General features: G+C 34.5%; 1 protein-coding gene across 15 annotated transcripts in view; it reads right to left on the bottom strand.

Annotated features, from left to right (window-relative positions):
• Window positions 1-27,228, bottom strand: part of R3HDM1 (R3H domain containing 1) — a 169,811-nt gene that overhangs the window by 47,176 nt on the left and 95,407 nt on the right. For 9 of the 15 annotated variants that reach the window (XM_033112147.1, XM_033112143.1, XM_033112146.1 and 6 more), the window contains 4 exons: window positions 25,897-26,151; window positions 22,879-23,024; window positions 16,919-17,209; window positions 11,237-11,360 (listed from right to left, as the gene is read on the bottom strand). In XM_033112147.1, coding sequence (XP_032968038.1) covers window positions 11,237-11,360; window positions 16,919-17,209; window positions 22,879-23,024; window positions 25,897-26,151 — 816 coding nt within the window. The remainder of the gene's footprint in view (window positions 1-11,236; window positions 11,361-16,918; window positions 17,210-22,878; window positions 23,025-25,896; window positions 26,152-27,228) is intronic. The other 6 variants (XM_033112151.1, XM_033112150.1, XM_033112149.1 and 3 more) reach the window with 3 other exon arrangements.

Here is a 27,228-nt window from a genome sequence, read left to right on the forward strand (position 1 = left end):
TTCCTGATCTTAAGGAAAATGCTTTCAGCTTTTTACTGTTGAGTATGATGTTAGCTGTAGGTATGGTCTCTATTATGTTGGTCTCATATAAGGTCTCTATTATGTTGAGATATATTCCCTCTATTCTCACTTTGCTGAGAGCTTTTATCATAAATGTATGCTGGATTTTGTCAAACATACTTTCTCCATCTATTGATCATGATTTTTATCATTCATTTTGTTTATGTGGTGTATCACATTAATTGATTTATGGATATTGAACCCTGCAACCCAGGGATAAATCCCACTTCATTATGGTTTATGATCTTCCTAATGTATTGTTTGCTGAATTCAGTTTGCTAATATTTTGTTGAAGATTTTTGCACTTACATTCATCAGGGATATTAGCCTACAATTTTTTTTGGTAATGTCTTTGTCTGGTTTTGGAATCAGGGTAATGGTGGCCTTGTAAAGTGAAGTTGGGAGCTTCGCTCCTGTTGAATTATTTGGGAATAGTTTGAGAAGAATAGGTGTTAATTCTTCTTTGAATGTTTGGTAACATTCACCTGTGAAACCATCAGTCCAATGCTGGGAGTTCTTTGATTAGTGATTCGATTTCGTTTGCAGTAATCAGTCTGTTCAGATTTTCTGATTTTTCTTCTCTAAGTCTCAGAAGATTGTATATTTCTAGGAATTTATTCATTTCTTCCATGCTGTCCAATTTGTTGGCATATAATTCTTCGTAGTATTTTCTTTTAAGGAGGGCGTAGCTCACAGTGGCCCATGTGGGTATCAAACAGGCAACCTTGGTGTTATTAGCACCACGCTCTAACCAACTGAGCTAACTGGCTGCCCTATTTGTAGCATTTTCTTATAATACTTTGTATTTCTGTGGTGTTTGCTGTCATGTCTCCTCTTTCATTTCTGTTTTTATTCATTTGGGTCCTGTCATTTTTCCTTGATGAGGGTAGTTGAAGGTTTATCAATTTTGTTTCTATTTTCAAAGAACCAGCTCTTGGTTTTACTGATCTTTTGCATTGTTTTTTATAGACTCCATTTTGTTTATTTCTCCTCTGATCTTTATTATTTCCTTCCTTCTACTCACTTTGGGCTTTGTTTGTTGCTCTTCTCTAGTTTCTTTCAGTGCAAGGTTAGATTGCTTATTTGAGATTTTTCTTGTTTCTTGAGGTCAGCCTGTATTGCTGTCAATTTCCCTGAGAGGCCTGCTTTCATTGTGTTCTGTAGGTTTTTGGTTGTTGTTTTTTCCATTTTCATTTGTCTCAGGTATCTTTTGATTTCTACCTTGATCTTGTTGTTCACCTGTTCACTGTTTAGTAGCATGTTATTTAGCCTCCATGTGTTTATGTGTTTTTCCGTTTTCTTCCTGTAATTGATTTCTAGTTTCATACCATTGTGGTTAGAGAGACGCTTGATAATGATTTCAATCTTCTTAAATTTATTGAGACGTGTTCTGTGGCTTAACATGTGGTCTATCTTGGAAAATGTTCCACGTGCACTTGAAAAGAATGTATATTCTTCTGCTTTGGGGTGAAATGTTCAAAAATACATTAATTAAATCCATTTGGTTTAGTGTGTCATTTAAGGCTGCTGTTGCCTTGTTTATTTTCTCTTTGGAAGATCTGTTCATTGGTGTCAATGAGGTGTTAAAATCCTCTACTACGACTATATCACTGTAGATCTATCCCTTTATTGCCTTATCCCACATTTCTTAAAACTCTACTGGTAATATAAAATAGCTCTTATTAAATTGTTCTCCCCTGGATTGTGTATGTCTCTAAAAAAACTGAAATGTTGTGCTTTATTCTTTAATTTTAAATTTTTTTTTAAAGGAGGGTGCAGCTCACAGTGGCCCATGTGGGAATCAAACTAGCAACCTTGGTGTTATTAACACCATGCTCTAACCAACGGAGCTAACCAGCCACCCCAATGGTGTGCTTCTTAAGGGTAAAGTTAGAAATTTTAAAATGATCCCCATCAAAAAAGAACAAAACAAAAACAACCTAAACCTGCATCAGCTATCACACTGCTAAGACAAAAAACTGGGCACTCCATATTTATATTCACTGAATATACAATAGGGAAAACTATCTTCTTAACACAATGGAGTAAAAATAATATATGCTTCTACACAGAACAAGGAGCTTACTATGTGCTGACAGGCTAAGAATGGCCAGTTTTCCACTGTCTACATGTAGTGAATGGCTTCTGATACCAAAGCTAAACTTAATTTTTAAGGTAACATGTTTATCATAAGGTTAAATATATTTAATTGCCTTTTCATTAAAATGAAACAATTCCATGAATACAAATCACCTCAGTCTGGAATTCATGGATCACTCATTAAGTTTCTCCTGAAAAAAATGCACAGCAGCTAAATCAGATTTCATGTAATTAACCGCAAAGTGCTTACTTGATAAGGAAGAACACAGAAGTGTTTTAGTTTATATCTAATACGTAAAGCTGGAAATTAAAGTGTTATTTGAACATTTCCATAAAAACTGAACATTAAAAGCCTTTCAAAAAAGCTTTATTTGATTATAAAATAGTTCTTTATGAAAGAAAATTAGAAACATACAAAAAAACAAAAAAACACTTTGGAGAAAAGCATTTTTGTAAAAACAATTACAGATAATCACATGTTGTATATATGGGTAGCCTTACTTTTTGTGCATAGATAGCAATGTACATACCCATTCACGTTTATAGAAATGGGACCATATGACACACAGTTTTTCAAAACCTTTTTCCATGTAATGTTTCCAGAACTGATTAATAGGGATTTTACAAGGCTCTGGGAAGGAAGTATTTAAGTAAATATTCTTAGAACATATTTAGATCTCAAGTTAATAATAAAAGGATGACAAAAGAACTTAACTGTTTTGAACTCTAAGGAAGAAGCTAACAAGATATAAGACTAAATACTTTAGAATATGTCAGCTTCCCATGTCCACTCTGGAATTCAGCCCAAACACAAATTTAGCCCCAAATTCCTATGCCTTTTCATTTAGAATACTACCTAATTTTCCTTTCTTCCATAGTATGATAATGTAATATTCGTAGCTAGTATTTACATGACATTTATTAGGTATCAGGCACCATTCTAAGCACTTTGCATATGCTAACTCATTTTAATGTTCACAGCCTCATGAAAGACGTACAATTATTATTCCCATTTTTCAGATTACGAAACCAAAGTACAGAGAGGTGCATACCTTGTCCATGGTCACCAGCTAGTAAGTGTTGTAGCTAGGATTTGCACACAGCAATACGATTCTAAACTTTACCTTTCTCAAGGACAAATGTTGAAGTAGAAAGAATATTCCAGTTATACTGCTCAAATAAGCGGAACACTAAACACCTGGCCTTCTCCCAATTTTCTGAGAATTCTGGTTAATGAAGACTTTTACTGTAATTTAACATACCTAAGTCTCAAGATATATTTAATTTTGGGAAAACAGAGAATTATCCATCAACCAGGAAATTTCTGTCCGTTGAATTGGGAGATTGTTTGTGAGTACAAGCGTTGCTATTCGCATTAGGAATCAGAGTGAAAGGCTGAGCAGTTAGTCCAGATGGTAACTACATGCACTTGGGGGCTGAAAAAAGACCAGGTATAAGAGTTTATATGATCGGCCAATAATGCCCTCTCCCTGGGACAGCCTCTCCTTCACTTGTTCTGCCCACTACTCCCAAGAGGCATTGGATGTGACATCTGCATTTCAATGGTTCCACTTCCTTGCCTTGTTATAATTAGATTTCACCTGTATACAAAACAACTAGGAAGAGGAAGAGGATGCCCAAATGGTGATGTATTTCAGGTTTCATCTCCCTTGGTCTGTCTCTCTCAGCTTGAGTACTTCCATGTCAATCTCCAGTGCTCCTCTTTGGGTATTAGCTTTGCTATTTTGCCTCAAAGACAGCCCCTGCTCAAAATGTATACTCTGTTGCCATATCCCACAGAAGATTCCCACAGAATTTTTATGTATTTGGCGTTCTTCTCTACAAAGGTGAGTGCTTTGCCAAGAACTCAGACTTTATCCAGTGGGACAATGCCAGCTTTAACGTGGACACCTGTGTACGAAGGGTTGTATTCTGTATTATGGGTGAAGTCTTTAAGTTCTTGTGAAGCAATGGCTCTTTTTGATACACTCAGTAGTTTTACATTCATTTTTACACTCGAGGCAGGAAAACCCACCAGGTTTGACCCACAATGAGCAGGAAGCTGTCAGGGCCCGAGGAATCTTTCTAAGGCTGTCACAGATTAAAAAAAAAAAAAAAAAGCTAATCATTTAGTATTTAATATTTTGTATGACTGGTACCCCAGAAGGCAAATTCTACTAGCATTAGGACAGTACCTAAACTGTTTTTCCAGAAGTCAAGATGAGATCATTTATTCTAATAATTATAACAATCCAGAACTGGATAAAAAGTATATAATTTTGGAGTATACTCTAAAGAGCAGGATATTAAAAGTTGCAATAAGATTACTGGACTTTTTTGAATGACATAAGACCATATGATCTGTGATGGTTAAAAAGTTACTGTAGTCATAAGCAAAGCTATAAATATTCAGTTGGAAAGCACTAAAAACAAACAAAATCTTACATTCTACTAATCAAATTAAAAACAAGAACCTAAGTATTGTCTACGTAAGACAAAAACATTAGTAATTTATTAACAACATAAAAAGGATCATCTAATTATAGGCATGCCTCGCTTTAGGCACACTTCCTGAATAAAGTTTACGTCTTAAGGAAGTATTCAAGTTATTCACAAATTCCTATGAAACTGTGTTTAAATATTCAGGATGCTGAGCATCAACTGTTACAGACTGTTACTCAGAGAAGCACATGGTGGCTCAGGTTCATTATCTAATTATTCAGACAAAGGAAGGGGGAAGGACATAGTCCTAATAATTTCAAAAATATAGTTTGAAGACTGTCAAGTATGAGGAAAAAAAATCCCATGATCTAGAAAAGAGGGAGAAGGTTGAAGATTAGGAAGGATGAAATAGATTCCTAGAGAATGAAAAGTATTACACCATTACGTTTATAAAATACTACAAGAAGAATATTTCCAGTATTTTGACACAATACATCACCAACTTGGCAACTACCTAAATTATTCTTGTTTCAATTAAAAAGTGTGCTTCAGTATATCAGAATTAAAAAAAAAAAGAGCATTCCTGTGAGATGGCTGAATTTAACCTAGAAGTTGGAGGAAAACAGGGTATCTTTCACAGCAATTTGTGTCAATATTGTGGGGAAACATCTGTTTTGTAAAGTAAGCAAGGCCAATTTGATACTAAACAACAGAATATAAACATCCATATCTCAATATCGGTGCTATTTAACACTGCCATTCTCCTTTGTGAAAGGACTGCACTGTTGCAATATTATCCCATTCCATCCAGCACATTCAGGGAAAAGTACAATCGATTCTGCAAGCTGAGAGAACTAGGACAATATAAATTGATGGCTCAGGCACTTCCCTGGAGGGCTCCAAAGAATATTCTATTTTTAACTCCCTTTCACTTGAATAGAGCAGAGAACAAGAAGGAAATACAGTGTTTGGCAGAAAAGTATTGCCCAGGCTATAACAGGCTAGTTTTATTTCACATAGGTGAACTTGAACTAGCATTTGTGTTAAAGGAAAGCATTCTTAATGCAGGTTAGATATAATCAGAAAGATAACACAAAGAATTGAAGAACTACTTAGTCATGACAGCTATAAATCTAAGGTTCATTTAACAGTATTATTAATTTTTTTCGAGACTGAACTTGTAGCACTGTGAGGGCAAGATTTTTTTTTTTTTTTAATGAGCCATTTTGCCAACTCTAAATTTTTCGGTAACTAGGTATTTAAAAGACAATTTAGAAAAACTGTTTCCAAATTATCTAAACCTCAAGTCTGTAATCCTGGTCCATCTTATGTCTGTGGCACTATTTTAGTAAGCAGGGAAGTTCAACTAATGATATAGCCCCTTCGGTGAATTTGGAAGAAGACATAGGGCCAGCTTGCCTTCACTATTCTTTCTCCTCTATCACCCTCTGCTCTCCTACTTCTGTGCCTAAAATAAACATAAATACAAACACAAAAAACAAATAAAAACAGTGACATAGAGGTTACAGCTCACAGCTATTATATTTAAATGACAGTCCTATGAAAGAGTCTGTACAACTCAAGGAAATCTATGGGTACTTACCAGATACATTTGGCTCCAGATTTCAGTGGCGGCAGGTTAATGGAGAAGGGAAAAGGGAAATAGGTGGATTTGTAGGTATTATACAATGTCTGAATCTATGCTGGTCACACAATACTAAGAAATGCTCACAGAATCAATGAAATAACAAGGATAGCCAGGGCCACCAGTCCAGTAATACAAATACAAAACTCCTATTACTCCAGTCCAAGTGGTCAGTAAAGAAATTGACTTTGTGCTAGAGACCCTATTTGAGATAGCTAAATCCTTTATCAGTATCACCCCTCCCCTGCTTATCCAGTAGGCTTGCCTTTTATATCCTAGTTACTTTTAAACTTGTGCCCTGCAATGCTGCCAATATTCTGTGCATCTCACAGACCATTTATCCTAAAATCTTCCTCCCATGGTGTAGTTAGTTCATCAGGTGTAGTTAGTACCCTATCGTAGTCTGTGGGTAATAAAAGCTCAATCAGTTTGGAACCACGTGGTTCTGAGCTATTTGAAAAGGTAAGACTGAAGACATAATGCATTGATATTTAGTTTTACAGTCATTTTGCTTCCCACATGCATGTAATATCAGTTTGGGGGGTGGAGAGGAAACTGAATTATATCCTTGGTCGGAGCCTAAGTAGCTTCAAATGCTTTTAGGTATCTTATTTGATGGCATGCTTTAATGTATAATAATGTTCCTAAAAAGTTACGTCGCAATAGGAAAAGAGATGTATTTGACTTTTGCTAATGCGTTTGGCATACTTGAGACATTAAACTTTTAAGAAAAGCTCCACACCAAACTGAATCTGTCATCCAAATCTGCTTTGGAAAAGAAATTAAAGCAATAGCTTCCGTGAATTTTTAAATGGTAAATTACATTAAGCCAAGGTTGTCATTTAAATTCAAATCTCTATTGCTGAGTATGATGCATGATTAAAAGCCATTACAATAAATGGAAAATACAAGCAAATATTAATATCTTAATATAGTATTAAAAAAAAAGAAAGAAAGAAAAGAACAGAACAGAAAAAGGAAAAAAAAAAAAAAGGGCAGTGGAAACCTGAGTAAAAAGAAGCCAGGAAGCAGCTGAAAAAGAGACCGGTTCACTGTGAGAAATGTAAACCTCTCAGACAGTGCTACGGCCCCGAATCCAACAGCTCAGGAACAAGGCCCATTATTGCAAAATATTAAACATATATGGTGAGGCTGCAAACTTTACAAAAGAGTCATAAGAATGAAAGCAGCTACACAGAAAACAGCCAGGGCTTCACAAACCTAAAATCTCTGCTATAATGACTCCCTGAAGTATACCAAGCTCCTTATATGTACTATACATTACAGTATTCAAGCTGTAAGTTATGTGGTAAAGCGTTAAGATAACAGATCCTTATTATTGCAACACGCAAGCAACCAGATCTTCTGAAATTGTTACTTATATAACTCCAGTTCTTGATAGTAAGTCACTAAACTATTGCAAACCAATTCTCTAATATTCCACTTTTCTGAACTAGAAATGACTCGCATAAGATCAACACAGAATCATGGAATTTTAGGGTACACAGAGGCTTCAACAGAGAATACAGTAAAATTCCCTTACTGTGAAAATGAGTAAACTGAAACACAGAAGCTTTAAGGGATACGCCTAATACCAGTTAAAAACAAATAAGGGCTGTCAGGATTTGCCTCTTATTTTGTTTTCTTTCACGTTATATGATACATTGTCTGAAAAGCCTTTGGTAGCCAGAATTTCTTTTCCTTCTGTTGAACAGAAGGATTGCCTCAAGCCTTCTTTTGTATGACCATGGTAGTTTCACATTTACACAAGATTTGTATATTCATTCCTTAGCAGTAATGTTAGTACTGATTTCAGTTCAGTTCCCATAGCACACTGGAGGTTACTGTCAAGGAGATCAGTAAAACTATTGTGGTCCTCTGGCACAAACATGGATGGAAGACCAAAGAATTTTTTCCTTGAGATATGTCCCCCACTTTCTCTCTGCTTCCAAATGGGAAAAATAAGAAAAAATCCTATTTTATTGCCCATACTCTACCTGGGCTAAGAATACTTGATTTAATTGAGTGTAATAATTTATGGAAAAATTTCTTTAAATTCATATACAAACATTTAAAAATTATTTGTGTCTTAGTGAAGAAAAATTGTTCCAAATCTATCAATGCTTTCATTATTTGGTCGAATAATTAGTTTCAATCTTTTATGTAATAAAAGAAAATAATAAGCTTGACTAAACGTTGTTTGACAAGAAAAAAATATAAGATGTTACAATTTCTAATTTTAATCAGATTTGGATGGTGGAATGTAGGGAAAAAAACAAGAAAAAGAAATCCAACAAGTATGTTTACATATAAAAATGTAAATTACTAAGACAGAAATTGCTATAAATCTGTGAAAAAAAATCAGAAACAAAAAACTGCCTTGTCGATTCCCCAGTGCATTTTACTTTTCTATCAGGATGCATACAAACATAAATGCACATTTTTTTTTCTCTAAGCTTTGACATTAAAAAACAAAAACAAACAAACACACAAAAAATCACTAACTACAAAAAAAGTATTTAGATTGTAACCTTGTTAAAAAATAAATATTTGTGACTTTGTGTTTTAATTTTTTTTTTTTAACTTTTATTTATTTTAAGTGTGTTTCTCCAGGACCTATCAGCTCCAAGTCAAGTAGTTGTTTCATGGAGGGCACAGCTCACACTGGCCCATGAGGGGACTGAACCAGCAACCCTGGTGTTACGAACATCTTGCTCTAACCAACTGAGCTAACTGGCTGCCCCGATTGTAACTTTTTAAAATATTCAAATCCTACCAATTCCATAAAATTGTTCAATATAATTTCCAACACTATATTTGGCACTACCAAATTTTTCTTTAAAGGAGAATTTCTATTTTACTTATTAGCATGAAAAATTTTTTCCTTTTTAGATAAGGATGCTTTGAGGATTTATTTCTCTTCTATTTTTGAAACTAAAGGAAATTCAACTAACTTAAGCTATAAGCATAAAATAACTGAAAGGACTAACTCTAGTTATAAAGTGTTATGACTGACTGTATGAATCAAACACAATGTCAGCTATTCAGATGTATTCTCTTTCTGTGCCTGTACTCTCCAGATGTGACCTAACTTATATTTGCTTCCATAATTAGCATTCAAAAACCCAAAATTAAAATATGACTGATGATAAACACATGCTATCTGTCACACAGACATTTTGGCCTCAATTAGAAATGTCATTTTCAGCTATTTTGCATTAACTGGGTATATTTTTTGCAGAGATGTATTTGTACAAGCTCAAAGGTCCAACCTGTGGTTAAAAGTTTTAATTCTGTAGGCAATTTGACAAAAATTTAACCTTAAAAAAGAACAAAACTAATAAGCTCACACAAGTATGGACCAAAGGATTTTGCTTGCCTCATTAATAGGGTGTACTAACAAACTACATGAATTAGTCACATACGAGGTACTTGCATGGGGAATATAAAGGTAAATTTGTTTTTTTATTATCATGACATTAGCTATGAAGAAAAAAAATAATGACAAAAATAATATGAAAAGTCAGTCACAGGCCGAGGAAAACTCAAAAAATAATTTCTACAAGAATAAAACAACGTTATTAAAGCTAATGAGCAGTGTCACAACCAATGTTTTCTATGTATAAAGAACAACTTTTGATGCCCTTCAAAATTATAGAATACACTAGTTTATATTATAAGTGGACTGTATTATTAAACTTCAGGAAAACCTGAAACTAAAGAGTCATATTTGAGAGAGAGGACAAATTCTATGTTGGCTAAAATGACTAATGTTTGTACTAAACATCCTTTGGAAGAACATCTATCACACATACGGGACAATACAGGGCCAGTAGCACAAAAAAAAGGAAGAACCTACATCCTACATACAAGACAACTCCTAGGAGCAACAGAAGAAGGACGTGGAAGCTCCCTTGCAAGGATGATAAATAGGAATTATATCTTGTAAAGTAAGTTGCTAAGTTACAATGATCACTGAAGACCGCACAAGTGAGGAGAAGCAAGGACACTTCTCATCAGATTGTTCGGCGTAGATGCCTTCCTCCTGAAAGTGCAGCACCCATTAAGGTTCCACACAATATCAAGAGCAAGAAACTGCTTAAGTGGAGGGTGAGGGTTACGTGGCCTCGGTGAGTCATGCTGACGTAGTCTGAAACCTTCCAATGGTGACAAGCAGCTAAAAAGGATCCAAAGAAACCAAAAAAATTGTACTTCGACACCTAGAGTTATGAAAGGCTGAAAAAAATACCTTATTAAACATCTGGGGCAGAAGTACACATCTAGGTGGGAAGCACAGAGAGAAATGAGTTCGGTAAAATTAGTAAGATAATTTTATGCAACACTGAGATCAATTGTTTTCATTGAATGCTTGAAGAAAATGTGAAAGGGGTAGAAAGAAAATAATACTGAGTTTGGATTTTTTTGACATGCCTACGTTTTAGATTGCATTTGGTTTAAAAACACCTTTCACTAGACACCAGCAAACTGAAAAACAAAACACAAAGAAGATGTGTAAGAACATCAGTCCTTTTAAAGGCATTTCCACTGAGACTAACACATAAAGAAAATTTCAGTAGGCAAGAGTTCCCAATCCAAGCTAGGCTGTCTTGGTTAGCTGTTCAGGAGACATCTTAACTCGCTTTGCCACTCTTCTGTTGTAACCATAGGTGGATTACCAGGCTGCAGAGAAGGCTTCAACTATGACAGCAGGAAGCTGCTCACCACACAGCGCAGCCCAGTACCATCTCCTTATTATGGCCCCAACCCTTTTGCATATAAACCTGACAGTGGCATTTTCCAGCAGGTGCTAAGATTTGCCCACTCTTTTATTCTTGCTGGTTTGCCTATTCATATGTATGCCTATATCTGAGACCCCGGGTAGACTAAGTGTGGCAGTATCTTAATATTAATAGTAAGACTGTAATCAAGCAGGATGAAAAAAAGCAATAGCCACAGTGAAGCATTAATGACCTCAGACATACTACTCACCTGTCTGCTGGGCAGGCTGTGGCAGTGGTTGGTTTAGATGTGAACTGTAATGAACTGAAGGGACGGGGCGGTACTGAGGCTGACTGGAGTGACAGTGACCTGGAGCGCAGTAACAGGCTGGCATCTAGGACAAGCATGGAGGGGAAATCAATTCTACTCGCAATAACAACTTTTTTCTGAAGAGGAACATCAGAGTGTAATGAGTAATAATTCTTTCCAACACCAATCACCTGAAGACTGATTTTTCTTAGCTTTAAATTTAATTGAAAATTTTTGAAAAAATTTCAAACATATAGTATATGTAACAAAAGACACCTACCGTTATGTCCACCAATCAGATTTAGTCGATTTTAATTTTGGGGTCCTATTTGTTTCAGATTTTCCTCTATCTTTTACAAAACCAGACAGTACTGAAATAGTGAAAGGATCACTCCAGTACTGCTTTGTTCTACACGCCACAGAAAACCCATTATACTGCAGTTGGAATGCATCATTCCTATGTTTTTAAACTTCTATTTTGTGTGTGTGTGTATGTGTGTGTGTATGTGTGTGTATGTATGTGTATATATATCCATATATATATAAATAAAATTGATTTCAATTAATTTACATTTGTGGTACTCTACTATAACTTAATGAAACTTATTCTGCAATTAACATTGTTTTTGAGACTTATCTTGGTTGAAATATGCACTGCTAGTTCATTCTATTCAACTGTTGAATAGTAATCATTGTATATAAATAAGTCAGTTTCTCCTTTCCAACATTAATGCACAGTTGCACTGGTTCCAGTCCTTAATTTTTTTCAAATTTCTAACGCAAATTAAAATGCCAATACAAATTTTGTCAATTATACCTTAATGAAGCTGAAAAAAATGCCAATAAGAGTAGCTTGCCTTTTTTTCCTTCCAGAGCTATTTATATCAGTTTTGAATTTTTTTTTAAAGTAATTTGATTTAGAATAAATAATCCAGTGAGGTAGAAGTATGTGGTAAGTTAACTTTACTAGGTTCATGGGCTCTCTCAGGCTCTGCTTTTCTGATTGGGTTACTTCTAAAAGAACAGAGATCTGTAGAGATCTTAAAGGGTGTCCATTTCATCTGGAAACCAGCTACGGACAGAATTTCTAGATCAACTATAAGCCAAGAATCTCCTAAATTTACTGTAATGTTCTTCTGTCTTTGAAACATCAGACACAATACATATGTGACCTCTTAATTTGGCGATATCAGCAACCAATAAGTATATCCTGATTTCAGATCTTATCTACTATCATACTTTTCAGTATGTGCCTATGTGTATAAATAATATTCTTTTTTTTCTCTTAAGTAAAGACATCACTGTTTAAGGCAAAATTATAATACTGTATTTTATAATACATACAAGCAATGTATGACAACAACAACACAAACAATAGAGGGCAAATAGAATTATACTGCTAACATGACTAGCATACTTTACTTGCAGTTTCTTATGAACATGAAGTAGATTGTGATAAGCTAAAGATAAACATCATAGTCCCTAAAAAAGCTACACAAACACACGAATCAGAGGGCTGTAGATAAAAAAGCAATGGAAGAAGTAATATGGAACGCTAAAAGAGTTCAAATAATACAAAAGGCAGGGGAAGAAGCAGGTAGAACAGAAACAAGCAGCAATGTGGCACACCTGCATCTTACCATGTCAAGAGCCATATTAAAGACAAAAGAACTAGACACTCCAATCAGACTGGATAAAACAACAAAACCCAACTATATACTGTATGTAAAAGACACACTTTTAATATAAAGGTTGCAAATAACAGGATGAAAAAGACATACCATTTAAATGCTAATCAAAAGAATGCTGAGTCAGATAAAATAGGTTTCAAGACAAAAAAAAGTACTAGAGACAGAAAAATATTTCACAATATGAGTCAACATATCAGAAAGATATGATAAATATAAATTACTTAATGTAGATTCAAATACTATAAACACTGACAAAATTTAAGGGAGAAATAGACAAACAAACCCACTATCATTTATTCCTAGAACTGGACAAAAATTACTGAAGAATGTAGAAGATCTGAAAGATACCACATTGACTCACTTGATGTTTACAAAATACTAAATGCAGAAACAAAAGAATATAGAAGAAATTAAAGACAACCTAATTAAATGGAAAGACACTGCATGTTCATTAATATTAGGTAACTTAATATTGTTAAGATGGCAATCATACTCAACACGATATACAGATTCAATACAATCCCTATAAAAATTCCAATGGCCTCTTTTGCAGAAATGAAAAAGCCAATCCTGAAATTCATATGGAATCCTAAGGGATCCGACTAGCCCAAACATCTTGAAAAAGAACAAAGTTGGAGGACTCACGCTTCCTGACTTTAAAACTTACTACAAAGGTACAGTAATAAAATAGTGCAGTACTGGCATTAAGATAGAAATATATAATAGTGTAAAAGTGAGCGTACAGAAATAAACTTTTGTATGTGTGGTTAACTGATTTGACAAGGATACCAAGACTATTCAATGGGAAAAACAACAGGGTCTTCAGCAAATGATGCTGGAACAAACAGATATACACAAAGAATGCAGTTGAACCCTCACCTCATAGCACATATAAAAATTACTCAAAATTGGTAAATGATCTAAATCTAGAAGCTAAAACCATAACACTTTTAGAAGAAAAGTGATAAACCTTCATGACTTTGGATTTGACAATGGATTCTTAGATATGACACCAAAAGCATGAGTAACAAAATGAAAGAATGGATCAAGTGGACTTCATCAACGTTAAAAAAAACTTTTGTGCATTAAGTATATTGTCAAGAAAGTGAAAGGACAATCTACAAACTGGGTGAACATACCTGCATATCACACATCTGATAAGGGTCTAGTATCTGAAATACATAAAGAACTCTTACAACTCAACAACAAAAAGACAAGTAATGTGATTTAAAACTAGGCACCATGGAAAACAGTTGGCACTTCCTTAAAAACATTAAACATAGAATTACCATGTGATCCAGTAATTCTACTCCTAGGTAATAAACCACAGCACTATTCATAGCAGGCAAAAGGTGGCAACATCCCAAATCCATCACTGGTTGAAAAGATGAACAAATTAGGGCGTATACATACTCCTACAATGGCATATTATTCAGACATAAAAAGAAATGTAGTACTGATATTAGGTTGGTGTAAATGTAACTGCGGTTTTTGCAATTATTTTTGAACTTTTAAACCACAATTACTTTTGCACCAACCTAATACATGCTACAATGTGGATTAAACCTCAAACATTATGTTAAGTCCAAGATGCCAGACACAGAAGGTAACATATTGCAAGATTTTGTTACTATGAAGTATCCAGAATAGGAAAATCCATACAGACATAATGCAGATGGGTGATTGCCAAGGGCTGGGTGGTGGGAATAGGCAGCAACTGCTTAATGGGCACCAAGTTTTCTTTTGGGGTGATAAAAATGTTTTGGAACTAACTAAAGTAAGGTGGTGGTTGCAAAAACACTGTGAATGTACGAAATGTCACTGAATTTTTCACTTTAAAATGCTAATTTTATGTTATGTGAACTCCATTTTAATTTAAAAAAAAAAAAAAAAACCCCACAAAACACTAAAATGATAGAATACAAATTCTTTTAAAGTGCACATGGATCATCCCCCAAGAAACTCCGTGCTGGGACATAAAATAAGACTCAACAGATTCCAGAACACTGAAATCTTAAGAGTTCTCTGACCACGTGAAATTAAAATAGAAATCAATAGATACCTACAAAAGCCCCAAATGCCTGGAAATTAAATAATACACTTCCAAATTTATCATGGGTCAAAAAGTCACTCACAAAAAAGAGGAAATATATTTTGAACTAACTAAGAAACACACGTTTCCAAATCTGTAGATTGCAGCTAAATGGTGCTTAGGAAATTTATAACATTAAAAAACTTATAATGAAAAAAAGAACAATCTAAAATCAACGATCTATGCTTCCACCTCAAGAAACCAGAAACAAAGGGGCATATGAAACCCAAAAATAAGTAGAAGGGGAAAAAACAATAAAAGAAATAGTTTAAATAGAAAATGAATAATAAAATTAATAAAATCTAAGTTGGATTTTAAGAACATCACTAGAATTGATAAATCTCAAGTTAAACTAGTAAAGGAAAAAGAAGAGAGAAGACCAAAATTAATAATATCAGGGATTACAGAAGTGATACCAATATTAATCTTAAAGATACTGAAATATAATAAGGGGTATTATGAGCAACTTTATGCCAATAATTTTCACAACATAAATGGAATTGAAACAAACTATAAAATCCGACCCAAAAAGAAATAGGAAATTGGACCAACTCTGTATCTACCAAGAAATTGAATTTGTAATTTTAAATCTTCCCTGCAAAAAAAACTCCAGGTGCAGATGGATTCATTAGTGAAATCTAGCAAACATTTACGAAGAAATAACATCAATCCTACACAAACTCCTTTATAAAGTAAAAAAGGGAAAAATATCCAACTCATTTTGAGGCCAGTACCACCGTAGTACTACCACCTGAAAAAGACATTACAAGTAAACTACAGACCAATATCCTTCATGAACATACAAGCAAAAATCATTCCGAAAATATTAGCAAATTGAATCTAGCCATATTAAAAAAACATACTATACCATGAGTAAGTGGAGTATATTCCAGAAACGAAATATTAGTTTAATATTCAAAAGTCAGTCAACACAATTCACTGTGTTAATAAAGGGGGGAAAATCACATGATCACCTCAATAGATGCAGAAAAAACATTTTACAAGATTAATAACCAGAAACTAATATACTGAATGTCCATTGTAACTGAGAACAGCAACAAAAAATACAAGGATTCTAGGGATTTTACTTCTTCTTCTTGTGTTGTGAATATATTCAATATTGGAGCTCTTCGCTATATGATAAGGCAAGCAAATGCATATAGGTTGGAAAGGATAATGCATATGGAAATGATCTCCTATTTAGGAAATCTTAAGCAGTCTATCAAAAAAGTGCTAGAATAACTGAATTTTTAGAAAGTCCACAGGATAAACAAAACAAAACTCAATTATTTCTACAAATTATGAATTAATAGAAAATTAATTTAAAAATAATCTCCTTTAGAATATTTAAACATTAAATACTTAAGGGTTATATTTAATAAAATATGTGTAATACTTATATAATGAAAACTACAAAATCCTGTTGAGAAACATTAAGAAAGATTTAAATAAATGGAGAGAGAGAACATGTTCTTGCACTGGAAAACTCAAGTGTTAAGATGTTAATTCTCCCCAAATTGATACTATTTCTCCTTGAAATGCATCATTTTATTTTTATAGTGCATTTACTTTATTGTGTTTCTCTTAAACTAATTAAAACAAAACAAACCTCTCAGGGTCAGAAGGAAACACAAAGATCACATAGTTTAACTACCCAACTGAAGTGTCGACCTGTCATGTGGTTGTCCAGCATGAACTTGAAAATCTCCAGAGACAAGGAAATGATGACATGATCTGTTGATACATTTACACAAATTCTTTCCATGTGAAATTAAAAATCAGCTGTCTAACTTAAAACTGATCTTACACGAGAGGCTTCCATGGGTGAGGGGGTGCGGGGGGCGGGGGACAGTGATGTACCTGTGGTGACGGCTGCTGAATGTATCCTTGCTGCTGGAGCACAGGCTGGCTGACAGGATGACCGGAAGCAGAGTAGGCAGCAGTAGGGACCGGCTGCCCAGGTGGCAGGGGGGGCGGAGGGGGAGGAGGTGGTGGCGGTGGTGGAGGGGCTGCCGTCACGATATAACCAGACTGCTGTGGGGACTGAAGGACAACGGTGGACTGGAACATGGTGGCATGAGGGTCAGAACCATCTGCAGATGGCTGGCGGGCGAGACTCATGTGGCTAAACTGAGACCCAAGGTTGTCCTGCTAAAAAAAGAGAAAGTCAAATCAGTAAGCCTCTCATTCATAGACCAAATTCACTAAAGAAAAATACATCGTATATTATGAGTTGCAGTAGTATATATTATGGAAATCATGTATCTACAACAGACATGATTTAATGAAAGAACAGCTCCAAGAAAATGAGAACTTTAAGGCAGGAAGGTATGCATATTACAATGCTGTCACTGCAAACTACTTATAAAATATATGTAATGGAAATATATAGCGTGCAGAAAAGAGTAGGGTATAACAACATTTCACAATAAAAAAGGAAAAAAGACCCACTTATTTAAATGAAGATTAAAGGCATGTTAGGATGTGGATGTGACACTTTTACATATTACATGGTTAAAATTTTCTGAAAGGACTTCAAAGACCAGGTAAGTAGCCAGCCACAGTGCGAACTGCTCTTCACTTTAAACCATCACCCCTCCTCCTGGAAGGCAAGATTCAGGTTCTATGCATTTTTGTATCTCCTATCATACCTAGCAAATATACAAGCAGAAATTAAATAAAATTAAAATCTACCCGCCCTGCTCTTCTCTCTAATCTCTCAAAAATAATTTGGCCATAAAGTCTATTCCAACCTAGTGCTTTGCAGTCTGTTCCTTAAGTCAGATGTTAGACAAGTGTAATCCAAATGACAGTTTCCCACCGCTTTTGCTACTTGGTGAGCAAGTAACGGTGCCCAGCCAAGATAGGCTTATGATTTATATGCCATCTGACAAATGTTTCCGACTCAGCAACAGCATAAGGACCAGTTCTGACTACGTAGTCTAGATAATAGTATCACTGAAATGAAAATAATGGGGTTAAAATGGCATTCCCCCCCTTTGCTCCCAAGGAGTCAGAGATTGGCAACAATATATACACTTTGCTAAGAGGAAAATTGTGAAAAAAGTTACTTAAAAAATTATAGCAATTGAGTTGTCAGATCAAAGTTGACAAAGTTGACAGCAATTTCTACAACGTGCTGGTTTTTGCAAAGTAGATTAAGGCTACGCAGAAGATAAAGGATTGAAAACGGGGAGCTGATTTAATGATTGACGATATGCAGTTTTACTCCTCCCAAATGGTTGCTCTGAAACACTCTAGCACTATTCTCCCTAAATCAATGGTTTCAAAATATACCTACTAGCTGCAATTACAAAGTAATATGGCCAAATACTTTAAAAAGAAATACCATAACTACACGCCATCATCACCGTCATCTTGACAAAAAGTCATTTCTTATTCCAATGAGCTGCCATTTCCCAAAACATTGAGGCTTTTATGCTATTCTTTTTAATATTGTCAACTTTCTCAAAACTGGCAAAATTTCACTTTTTCAGACTGGAAGTGATTTTTTGAAAATCATTCAGTGCCAAGGCTGGCAGATAAGGTTGCTCCCAGCTCAAAAGACAAATATCCCCAATAAAACAAAACACTTCTAAAAAGTGTTTAGTGATTTTAAGATACAACTTGTAATTTAACTTGGAAAGCAATTTCAAAATGTGATGGCTATTTAGTTAGAATAACAGCATCACTGGGAAAAGCATGTAGGCTGTTAGGCAGACTCATTGGAGGGGAAGGAAACGTAACATTTATTGACTATTTAGTACATGTTAGGCGCTCTGCAGGAGGTACTTTACATCGTTGTCTTATATGTTTAATAACTACAGATGGTCACACCGAGAACACATGGCAGCGGTGCGTCCGAGCTCTTACAGAGGAGTGTAATTTGTGATTAAAGAAGGCACCATTACTTTAAAGTCACAGATTAAACAGTTCAAGACGGTCCTTGAAAATATACTTAGGAGGATGTCTTATGGAGTTGTAAGCTTCAATTCACCCCGATAAGTAGTACTAAGTGTACTAGACCTATGGCACTGGGGAAAGAACAGGAAGCCTAAACCCAGATGAAAGCTGCTACCTCAGAATTGCAGAGACCTGCACTGGCCCGAATAAGAAAAGTAGCTAAGACATGTCAGCACTAGCATAATCAACCTGAAAATTATTTCATTACGAAAAGGAAGGAAAAGACTAAATTTTACACAATGACTGTAATAAGCCAATATAACAAATATTTTAGGGAAGAGAATGAATTTATTTCTAATAAGGTTAGAAACACCTTTTTTCAGTCTACTTATATGTATCCCTGACTTAAAAAAAAAAAATCACAAAAAATCGTATCACATGAATCACATTCACGAGCCTTCATCACACATCCACCCACAGGAACAACGCAGGAGGTGAAGAGAGGTACAGTGCCATGGAGTACTGCTGCGTGGGCGAGACCGGCAGCAGCGGGCATGGGGAAGGGGCTGCAGAGTACTGAGCAGGCAGAGCACCCACGGGCTAACGGGTAACAGGCTGGCAAACAGGCTGGCAAACAGGAGTATTGCACAGAAGTATTGCACAAAACGGAGAGTCTCAATTTTTTTTGGCAATAGCTTAAATTACATTTATAAAGTCATCTTAAATACAACACAGGAAACAAAAACAAAGCTCAATAAAGAAACTGCGTAGTAAAATTTCTGAGAATATACCTGTGCTTACATTTAATATATAGTGAGAAAGATAATTTTTTCATAAAAAGATTTATTATATTCACTGAAACAGGTAATTCAGACATTTCAAATCCTGTTATCTAACTAAGACCTCTGGGTTAAGTTGGTAAAAGCAAAACCACTTATCCTTACTTTCTGGTCTGATGAAGAGGCTGCTGTATTTAGTTATGTAACACTAAGTAACAAAAGAAAAACTGCACTTATTTTATTACCAGATAACAGTAACTTACATAATATCAGTGCCAATTACCCTCTCTATCTGATAAGGCACAATGAGATACTCTTTTGCGACCCAAATGCCTCAATTTTAGCAATTTTTAAAGAAAAATGTACTGTGGGTACCATTAAGAATAACAGTCTAAAGAACACACACACACACAATCTCTTTTATATACGAAAGATAAACACATTTTTCTTGTAAGTAAAAATTTTTATTAAGAGAGTATGTATTAGGAGCTGAGAAACTAGTTACTTGAAATTTTTCCACTAATGTAATACTCCTACATTTCAGGAAAAAAAAAAAAAAGTTCTATTCCCCAGGGGCACTGAAAAAACAGGTGTTTTAGAAAATGAAAAATGTTTTAATCATTTCTAAATCTTATGGAATATAGCTAGACATCTATAGGCTAATACTGGCATCTGATTTAGCTTCCCAATCTTATATTTATACAGTTTATTACAAAGGGGGTGATATGCATATTGGCTTAAAAACTACCATAATCCATTTTGTGGGTGGCAATCAGGCTAAGGTAAGTCAAACACCTGTAGAGAGCCATGTAAGCAAGCACTGGAGGAACCCAAGTAATTTTATCTAATAAAAACTCTTACTTTTGGTTAAAATGTATACACATGAATCTCCCTGTGGACAATATTTCCAAAGAGAATACTTTAAAATTGCAAAATAAACTAAGTAAGATCATCCATAGAATAATCTAAACAAGGAATTCTTTTGACAATTAAGATGTGTAACAACAAGTTGCATTTTTGCAAAATCAACACAATTGTTTTTAAAATTATGAAAGGCTTAGATTAGCCTAGAATCCTACAAAAAATCTAGAATTAAAGTAAAAGTACTAAAAAAAAAAGTAAAATCTGAAAGATCTATAGAGTAGCTACTGGTTCTTTACTAACCTCTCAACTAGAAGTTAGCAAGCTTCCTAATGGATGACAGCACACATCACACTAAACAAAGTACAATAGCTTTAGAACTTCCTAGTGCAGGCTATTCAATGTGTTAAGTCAGACAACCTGACCTACCATGTAAGTGTCAGATGACACAAAAGCTTTAGTCTGCTGGGGGATAAAAGGCAGAAGGGTACTGTGAGCAGCCAGGGTATGAATTAATGTCTGCCAGGGTGGCAAGTGGTAACGAGAAAAATGTGGGCTATAAGACTGGCTGATCAAAGTGAAATTCTGACATCACTTAGAAAAAGCCTCAGCACTTCCTTTTCCGACTTCAATTGCAACTGGTTGCAAAACAAGACCCACTTAAAGTGATTGGTTTCAAGAAATGCAGCCTATCTGCAGGCTTTGGAAATCATGGCATTATTTTGTTTGGTTATTTGAAATTTCATAGATGGATTACCTCAGTGCGCAAAAGATAATTACTGAGTATCATTTTTCCCATCAATTCTCTTTTTTTGTATCTGATGATTAATTTCCAGAAACACTTGAAGCAACATGAGGAAAATCAGCCATGGAGTTTGATGCATACCCCAGGATTTCAAATTATAGCCTATTAAGGCATTTATTTCTAAACTAAGCTGCCTACACCTTCATTTAGGATTGTCTCATAACTAAAGTTATTTTTACGAGATAATGATCTGAAATATATAACAATAGATAAATCCTTAGAATTTTTTGAAGTTGCCAGACTAACATTATTTTCACTGAATGAAATGAAATGAAATCAGTCCTACTATAAAAGCTCCTAGTGAAAGAGTGCTGCAAAAACAACCACATGATAGTGCAATGCATGAAAAACACTTCAGGACCAAGTTCAATGAAGCCAGGGCAGAGAAGAATAGGGAGGGAGTTTTATGTAGTCCAATTGGTACTTGAGTGTACGTAATCAAATGTGGCTGGGAAGTGGATATGGGAGTCTTTGGAGAGAGTTTTAGGCAATTTCCACTACACACATGAATTCATATTTATGGTTTTAGAAATACATCAAAAACCTAGAAGTCCTTCTCCTTTAGATAAAATGCTTTGCCCAGTACTGAGTCTTAAATGCCAGAGGAACAATTATTTTCATAACTTTCAAAACATTTGATAACTGTATCAAACTGCTCGTCCATTCTTCACCTCTGCAGCACAAATGATATAACTTGTGAGCAAAACTAATGAACTTTCTCTAGTGCAAGTTTATCACCATTCTTTTTTCACAAGAAATTACTCTGTATGTTCTCACCAGTGGGATATTTAGACGGTCTTACAGGGAAAACGAGGTGTAATTAACTGTACAAACTGTCTTTGATATGTGCCACAACCTTTAAAGACAGAATGAAATAGAAGTTCACACTGGTATAATCAAGTCTGCAAGGATGAATAACACATCTATAGGAGACAAGCCTGAATGTGAAAATGCATGTGTAAACTCTAAATCATTTAAACAAATCCAAGATATTATTAAGAGTGCTTTTGTGAATTATAACTCAGGATCTTTTTGCCTCTATCTTTCATAGGGTAGGTGGGATGGAGAGTACATTGCAGAGCTTGAACAACTCAACTCAGTTTCTTCAAACTGCTTGATCTGTTGAATCTTAAAACCACTCACTTTGCTCACTGGGATAATGAATAATATTAGGTTTGATTTTATTTCTTTTGTCCATTTCTTGCTGTTGTGAAATAGGGATAAGGTACCCACCACACAGGCTCATGAGATACAAAATTCCCTTCTTTTCAATAAATATGCTGTATTTTTTAGCTGAAAAGCCCCTGAAGTTAACCCCTCTTCCTACAAGCAGTGAGTGGGACATCACTGGTGGAGAATATTAAAGTTCTAAGAGATATTTATGTGGGCTATCTCAATTATAATCAGTGAATTTAGTGCCAAATATGCAAAGGCAGGTCAACTTAGCATTACGTAATCGTGGATATATGCACCTGTGAGAAAATGTGGTTAGCTGCTTGTTGTTGAGGTGGCGGCGGTGGCAGAGGGGGAGGTCCAGGCACTTGGGTTCTCACTGGTTGTTGAGCCATTGGAGGGTTATACACAACTGGACTCCCATCTGGGTTTATGAAGGGCTGACCTGAAAAATTAAAAAAGGAGGGAACAAAAATCATTTACAATAGAGTCTGAAAATCGGTCATTCTACTAACAATTTATAATACGTGTTTACAATCCTTATTCACAATTTTGAAGTTTTTGAAAACAAAGATGTGCTTAGCTTGGGAAGAAGCAAAGTCTGACTGACCTTATAGTATTAGTCTTTATTTTCCCGCTTAGATACATATTCAGACATTTTGCTGCAGAGTTTTACTGAGGGTGCTGATCCAGAATCTACTAAAGTTCTTTAATAACACATAAAAGATTTTTTTCTGAAAACCTCTGAATTCTGAAACACACCTTGCTCAAGAGATCAGTTACAAGTTTGTGGTGCTTTAGTGCTGTAATACATTTCAGTTTCCAGAAAAAAATGCTTGAGTTGGGGATATAAGAAATTTATTAACTAGCCTCTATTAGGTGTTGGGAAATAGCAACTTTACAGGCCAGAGTACATATATTTAACTAATAAAGTTAAAACTAAATGAAAATGAAAATGGTTGACAGCTTCAAATTTCAAATTGTGGACTTGATGGCAGTGTTCTTATTTTATAGCTTCTAACTTAAAAGTTGTAAGTAATTTTAAGATTCTAAGTCATTTTCTAAAGTAATCGTTTTAATTCCAGTGAGATTTACTCATAGGTAAGAGAGAAAACCACAGAGAATTTTAATATTGATTTTGAGGCCTGTTTTTATTGCTTACTAATTACTGGGTTTTTTTCTTTTTTTTTTAAGTAAAAAAAAGTTTACTCTTTACACATACATTCTAAACAACTTTTTCTTATTGTAAAAAGTATTAGTAATATATTTATTGCGGGAAAATAACCAACAAATACAGATCAAAAGGAAAGCAAATCCCCCATAATCTTATAGTTAACAATTTGGTTGCCTTCTTCTAGGCTTTTTTCAATGCACATATAAATAGATTTAAAAATTAGTATTTTTCCTTACTATGCACTAGATTATTTTTAAAAAAAATAAAAGACTATGTGAAATAAACTGACCATTGACTATGATACCAATTTAGAATGGGAAGAATACACAGGAAAATAAGAGAAATTTGACTTAATAATAGCTTTATACATCCTTCAAAACATCCTTTCTTCCATTATAAAACACCCCCTTCTCTTTTTTAATCTTATGACATGTAATAAAATAATACTTGGGAGGGAAGGATCCACTTTTCTATTGTTATTTAGTGGAAAAAGTCCTCCAAAGTCGAATTATTTTTATCAGTTTCCTGATAATTTATGTGTTGGTCGCAAATAACTAAAAACAAGTCAGGCTGGATATTTGCTGATGGTTAATTTTGGAAAAAAAAAATGGTAGAGATTTTGGGTGAAAGCATGTTTATTTAAAAGTGCCTGAAAAATTTTAGATGCTGTTCTCAAAAAGCAAAGAGGTCACTTTTGAACTCATTTAAAATTAAGAATACAATTCAATTTCAGGTTGATTAGTTTCTCACTCTATTATTCCTTACTCAACTGAATCTTTCATGTTACCAAAAACATATTAACCAGAATGTTTTGAATAAAAAAATAATAGGAAATAGTGAAATATTAAATCATCTTATATCCTGCTCCAGGAAATCAGGAAGTTTAGTAATATAATAAACCCAAAGGATAAGAAGATAACTGTTATTAAGCAAAAACTGACTTTCTGAAGTCAGTTACTTATGCTAAATCAATTCTTATAATAGAAATAAATGTTGGAATACTTTATGTTAAAAAAGAGATGCAAATGGAATGTGAAGGCAGTGAGTTTCCAGCCATGTTTTCTCTACAACAAACAAAAGGAACACTCAGAGACTCTGACACTCTTGCCTGTATCTATCTATCTTGCCCAACTACTACCATGCTGATGTGACCACATCAGCTCAGTGTATGAATTTTTCAGGAAGGTTATGAAACGATTTAAAGTTGTTTTCATTATCTTACCAAATGACTAGGCTATGTTATTTTTGAATAGAGATGTTCTGTGATCTTTTAAAAGATTGTATTTTCTCTGTTGTAAGTCATTTTTTGCCAATGTACAAATGAAATGTACTATGACTGCATCTCTCTGAGGCTGTTTCCTTATCTATAAGTGGAAATTTAGTCTACCTAGCAGGGTTGTTATAAAGATTATAAATAATGTATTTAAGTCACTTAATATAGTACATGAAACACAGTAAATGCTCAATATATGCAAATTATTATCTAATTGCAAAGAATGTGTTGTCAATATTAATTCATGATGACTACCTATTTTCTTTTTCTTTCTTTCTTTTTTTTTAGGGAGGGCACAGCTAACAGTGGCCTATGTGGGGACTGAACCAGCAACCTTGGTGCTACCAGCAGCATGCTCTAACCAACTGAACCAATCTCCCTATTTTCTTTTACTAATAAGATGTTCTTTAGCTTTCCCTCAGTAGAAAACAATTACCATATTCAGAAGGACAGTTATTTATAGGATCTTTTCAGAGCTGTTCACTTCCTCCTTCTTCACGAAATAAATACTATTTTCCCCAGAATAAAGCTTTTATCAAATAAAAATTTTATCAAAATTTTTATCAAATAAAGCTCTTTCAAAGGTGGTTGTCTCATTTCTAGGAAATGAATTGTTTTTCATTACATTTAGTCCATTATTTGGCCTAAAAGATGAAGTCATAAATGTCACAAGGAGAAAAATATAAAGATATCTTTTAACATTTTCTAGCATAAGTGTTTTTATTAAAGTTCTAAGAAAAACGCTAATTGTGCATGAAAAATAAAAAGCTGACAACACATATACAGATAATACAGTTAATGCGTATTCTTTAATTTTCAGGTAACTCCTGATATCTCAACTGAAATAAACACCTTTTTTGGGATACCAACCTGTTTGTGGGTTGATCAGAATACTGCCAGGTGGTATGCCTGCCGCTTCCAAGGGAAGCAAAAAGAAGCTAGTGCTAGGAGATGCGACTTGCCCATTTAGGCCACCATCAAAGGAAAGAGAACTATGAGTGCTGACAGTTGGATAGACGACAGGTGCGCCATGAGAAGACTGGCTGAGAGCTGTACCTGGAAGAGGCTGCTGGATGTGAGAAAGAGAGCCCGTAGATGACCCTACACTACCAGAAGACTCAGAACCTAGGGGAGGAGTAATGAAAAATATGGATTTTTTAAACCTCATATAAAAAATGCAGGTTTTAAACATGTAACAATCAAATTCACATTGCGTACCATGCAGTTACCACATAAAAGTATTGGCTATTTTTGATTTGCTGTACAATTTTGTTTTCCCTCCCGACAATGAACAAGTTGGATACAACTAACTGATCACATCAGTTGTCAGAGAAATCATAGCCAAAGCATGCAACTTCAGCACGTTTATAATAACACCAGCCACAGGAAGTCACAAAGAGCACATTACCCACATTCCCAAAAGGACAAAGTTATATATACATTTTACCTTTTAGATTAACACCTAGGATTATACAGATTATAACTTTCCCTGGGAAAAAGAACTTAGCATAGCCAAATGCCCAAACCTCTTATATCAGAAACCCCTTATTTACAAGAACATGGAAAGATTAAGAGTAGTGTAGAAAATAACAAAAAAATGATAAATTTTCTTCAAGAGAAATAATTGTCAAGTTTCATTGCAAAATTTCATTTTCAGCTCATAATCATACCATCTTCCTATAATGTACTGTAACCTTTTGATTATCATATCAAGGGACAAAGAGTATTAACATCAGTTTAAAATTTATTTCTCACTGTCCTTAATAAACTAATTTGATAATTTATTTCTAACCGCTTTTATGCCTTCAGCTGATTTCATTTTCTGTTACACATAGACTAAAAATGTCAACTGACTTTCAGTATAATGGCTACAGGTGAATGAGAAAAGGACAAAAAGGAAAAGATTTTGGTAATATACATAGTTAATTCAGTTTTAAAAAACAGAGTTGATTCTGGGATGGAGAATTAATCTTTAATGAATGAAATAAAATATGATACACTATACAGATTTCCTCTGAAGGATAACTTCTATTTTAAGTTGTGCCAAAATAACTATTGACAAGAACTATATAAAAAGTCATTTTTTCCTAGTAAGAGTTAAATTTCTTTTTATCTCTTAAGATAATACAGATAATAACTAGTACATGTTCTTAAAATGATTTAATTTGGAAGTGTGTCTATCTGACTTTCTAGTGATATATG

This window comes from Rhinolophus ferrumequinum, chromosome 8 (assembly GCF_004115265.2).
Source record: "Rhinolophus ferrumequinum isolate MPI-CBG mRhiFer1 chromosome 8, mRhiFer1_v1.p, whole genome shotgun sequence".
NCBI lineage: Eukaryota > Metazoa > Chordata > Mammalia > Chiroptera > Rhinolophidae > Rhinolophus > Rhinolophus ferrumequinum.